At 46.3% G+C, this 4,468-nt stretch overlaps 1 protein-coding gene across 5 annotated transcripts in view; it reads left to right on the top strand.

Moving 5' to 3' along the window:
- The first annotated feature begins 439 nt into the window (after positions 1-439).
- CDKL5 (cyclin dependent kinase like 5) overlaps positions 440-4,468 on the top strand; it is a 133,609-nt gene continuing 129,580 nt past the window's right edge. For all 5 annotated transcript variants that reach the window (XM_019529238.1, XM_019529237.1, XM_019529239.1 and 2 more), the window contains exons 1-2: positions 440-682; positions 1,562-1,596. In XM_019529238.1, coding sequence (XP_019384783.1) covers positions 619-682; positions 1,562-1,596 — 99 coding nt within the window. In that variant the 5' untranslated portion in view covers positions 440-618. The remainder of the gene's footprint in view (positions 683-1,561; positions 1,597-4,468) is intronic.

Here is a 4,468-nt window from a genome sequence, read left to right as displayed (position 1 = left end):
GAAAACCTTACCATTAGAATGAGTGAAGAATAAATTGCCTAATCACAAACCATTTTTATAATTAGCTGCAGACATACACAAGAATAAAAATCATTGGTTGGTGTGTTTTAAACAACCCACTGTCATAGGGTTTTCTGGGGGGGGTACTCTTCTCAGAAGGAAACATTTTTATGTAATGTTTTATTTTAAAAGACATTCTGTTGTGCATATGGGGTTACAAAACCAGCTTTGCCATGTGGCAATCATGTAGTCATAATGTGTTGAAATCCTTTCCCTATATTTCAGAATTCTGTTGATCATAAAATGTGGAATGACTGCAAAATAACTTTTGGGATAAACTAGCAAGGTATTAAGAGCAAAGATTGTGAATCTTTGCCATTAGTGCTCTTTGGCTGCAGTAAAACAAGACGCTAATTATTGCATTCATTTCTTCACAGGAAACTACTGAATGTCTAGTGATTAGGAAAACTATGTGAGAAGCCCAGTCGACCAACGTGGATTTCTTTTACCAGAAGCCTTCGGGTTTGGGGGGTTTTTTTCTTTGCCTACTGTGCACCCTTAGACACTTCACTCTTGTGCCATGTTCTGTGGCTCTCAACATAAGAGGAATTTGTCTTGATGAAGATTCCTAACATTGGTAATGTGATGAATAAATTTGAGATCCTTGGGGTGGTAGGTGAAGGTAAGCCATTTCTTTATCTAATATAAATTAGAATTGAATGGGAATAGGGGCTACTTGTAATATTCCTCTTTTATTAAATGGAAAAAAAATCCCTTTGGAAACTGTTGATATTTGTCTTGAAATATCAAGGTAATTTGTTCTTAAAAGAAAGTATTTTATCAAGGCAGCAAACAATTTTATTTCACAATCCGCTCATATTAAAATTTGATGACTCTATAGCAAGTCTGTTCCTAATTTTGGGCATTGAAGAACTAGACAGAATTAAACTGAATATGTTGTCTCTGATTTACTTCTAAATCAGAATTTACTTCTAAATCAGAGGCAACATATTCAGCTAAAATGTTGTTTAGTGATGAAGGCTTTCATAATATTGTAAATGGAAAAGTGACCATTTTACCATTACAAATGAAGCCAAGAATTACCTTGAGATTAAATGTACGAATACCAGCATCAGTTTGAAATCAAATATATAGTCATATTTCTAGAAAATAAAGTAAATAGATTGTAAAATATTTCTAAGTGGCTTATTTTTTAATAATTTGACACGGCACAAACATTCAGTGAAGTTCTTTATTTCCTTGCATACAGCATGCCCTGGAATATAATACATGTGTTTTTTTTTCCTCCATCCTGCTACTCAAAAAAGATCTTTCCATGTAGTAACTGAGAAGCAGCAGATTTTACTTTCAGTTTTACCTGGTTAGCAGCAGAACCTGCTCTTGCAGTATGTCTCACATGAAGTGCACTCCAATTTCCAGCAGTCTGTTCCTGGGGGAAAAGGTGCATGTTGTATGTGAGAAAATATGGCACTTTGCATGTAATCTAAGAAAATAGTATTGGAAACGACATATCCGTAATACATTTTGCTTTTGTTTCCAGGAGCCTATGGGGTTGTACTTAAATGCAGACACAAGGTAAGCCAAATGCTTTAAATTGCTTGTAGATGAAAATGAGAATGAAATCTCAGATGGGGCGGTCAAGAGGGCTGGGATATTAATGGTCATTAGACAAGTTTTGTTAATATCTGTGGGGTAGACTTTGTCCTATAATCAGTTAAATTCTTACTGTGACTCTTGAGACTGAAAACTGTTGTGACTCAGGCAAGAGATGAAATACAGAACAGAGTTTAATTTTATAATTTTTAAATACAATATATATTTTTATTAAACTGTTTTAAGTATTACCACTTTGCGCACATTTCAGATGCAGTCCTGAGGATTACATTTGAGAGCTGGATAAAGAAAAAGGTCATAACATGATGCACAACCATATTTAGTTTCTACTAGAATGTTTTGAAATTAGTCATACCTGGTTGTTGTATGGCAACAAGTTATTTAGGGGAAATTTTCCACAGATGTTGTTGGATAATCCAACTGCAGTAAAATAACATTCTCTTCAAACTGGCAAAGAACAAATAGAAAAAAGAGGAACCTGCTTGAGATTGGAATGGAGTCTGATGGTCTGGGTCTGCACTGCTATGATTAGAAATAATGTTACATGGGTTCATTTGCATATGCAAAACAATCTAGCGGCAGCAGCTTGAGCTCAGCATGCACTAATTTGCCTTGCTTTTTGGGCTTCAGTGTAGACATATCCTGAAATAACCTCTGTGTACTTCAAACTAAATGATTAATATGTGTGTATCTTGCAACACATAATGCGTTATTTTTGCAGATAGTGATGTTAGGGTAGTTTGTATAAGATAACTCATGCTTCTTCCAGGGTTTTAGCCCAAATGTTAAGCTGCCATTGCTGGACAGAGAGCTTATACCAGGAGTGGGCAAAATATGGCCCATGGGCCAGATCTGGCCCGTGAGGCCATTTTATTTGGCCTGCGGGACCCCTAAAAAAATTTAGAAAATTAATATTTATCTGCTCTTGGTTCCTGTAAAAAATGACAGGAGTCAGGGGCAGTAGGAGCCAGGGGAAGCCCTGGCAGGTTCCCATAACAGCAGGGCCAGCCCCGCCCCCCCAGCCTGAAGCCCCACCATGCCAGAACCTCAGGTAAGTGGGGGAGGGCAGGGGAGGACCCCGGGCAAGGAGGAAGCCCATGGAAAAGTGGCCTGGGGAAAAGCTGAGTGTGGGGAAAAGTGGCCCCTTGCCCACCCCATGCCCGGTGCTCTATGCTACAGCCACTCACAGCCCACATGGGGCTGTCTTGAGCAGGCACAGGCAGCCCCACGCGGGCTGCAAGTGGCTGCAGCAGGCAGCGCTGGCCATGAAGCAGGGGAGGGGCTGCTTTTCCCCATGCTCAGCTTTTCCGCAGTCTCCTTCCCTGCTCCTTCCCAGCATGAAGGAAAGCAACCCTTACCTCGCCCCGTGGCTGGTGCTCCCTGCTGCAGCTGCTCACAGCCCATGCACGGCTGTCCTGAGCAGGCACAGGCAGCCCCAGGCAGGCTGCAAGCGGCTGCATCGTGAGGTCCTCCCATGGGGCAGGTGAGGGGCCGCTTTTCCCGTGCTCAGCACCAGCTGGTAACCTGTCCCTGCTGCCAGCCTGGGCTCTGCATCAACTCCAGGCTCACCTATCAGGGCTGATCCATGGCAGCAGCAGCTGCGGCCCCCCTGCTTACTGCGCTGGGCAGTGTTTGCCACCACTGCCACTGGGCTACCCAGCACGTGAGCTCCGGGCAGGTAGCAGCAGCAGCAAATGCTGCCCAGTGTGGCAAGTGGGAAGGCCACTTTCCTTCACACCAAGCAGCTGCTGCCTCTGTCTGCAGCCCCGACAGGTGAGCCCAGAGCCATGTGGGGCCCAGGCTGGCAATGGGGCTGGGTTACAAGCTGGTGCTAAGTGCGGGTGGAAAAGTGGCCCCTCGCCTGCCCCATGCCCTGTCCTGCAGCTGCTCACAGCCTGCATGGGGCTGCCTGTGCCCACTCAGGTCAGCTCCACTTGGGTTGCGAGTGGCTGCAGCAGGGAGTGCTGGCCACAGGGCAGGCGAGGGGTCACTTTTCCCTGCACTCTGCACCAGCTCCTTCCCTGCCGGCAAGCACGGGGTCAGGGCTGCACACTGCCCCCCACCTGTACTGTGGGGCCGGGGGACGCTGGGAATGAGTGAGTATGGGAACATAGAGCTTGCACCAGTGTCCCAGGGCCAGTGCCAGCAAGGCCCAGAGCAGGGTGGCAGGACCACAGGGTCCCAGCTGGCAGGGGCTCTGTGGAGCTGGGCCAGCTGTCCCCTCTCCCTGCTGGTGCAGCCCAGCCCGGCTCCACAGACCCCTGCCAGCCTGTACCCCGCTTTGAGCCCCACTGGTGCTGGCCCTGGGACATTGGTCCCAAGACATTGGGACATTGGTTCCAAGATGGTGACTAGGGGGTGGGGCTCCTGTCAAGGGGCGGAGCTACCCATGCAGCCCTTGACAGCCTGCCAAAACTGGGTAAGTGACCCTCCGCCCAAAATAATTACCTAGCCCTGGTTTATACCCTCAGCTGTGCTGCTAGTGGGGCTATGACCTGAATACTTGGCAATGTAAATCTAGGTAAAAACTTTATTGCTTCCTATGATTATCAAAGGATAGGTAAGTTCTCTTATAGATGACATGGTGACATGGTTCACCAGGTAAAAATCCTATAGCATTTCAGCACTGTAGCAGAATGCCGGGCTAGCGATTCTGGCACCGCTCGGGGAGCCACGGGTTTTACGGAGCGGGCGAGCGTGCGGCTTGTGGGGCGGGATTAGAGGTAGCTTTATGACCGCCTTCGAGGTTTGCCGAGTTGGCGCAAGTAGACGACTTAGAGTAAGTTGTTAGTTTTCTATAATAAGTTTGTAGGATGTCTGTTGGTTCACGGGG

The sequence above is a fragment of the Crocodylus porosus genome, unplaced genomic scaffold, assembly GCF_001723895.1.
Source record: "Crocodylus porosus isolate Cpor-Errol unplaced genomic scaffold, CroPor_comp1, whole genome shotgun sequence".
Classification (NCBI taxonomy): Eukaryota; Metazoa; Chordata; order Crocodylia; family Crocodylidae; genus Crocodylus; species Crocodylus porosus.
The sequence above is the reverse complement of the archived record's forward strand: the minus strand, read 5'-3'. Positions and strand labels throughout refer to the sequence as shown.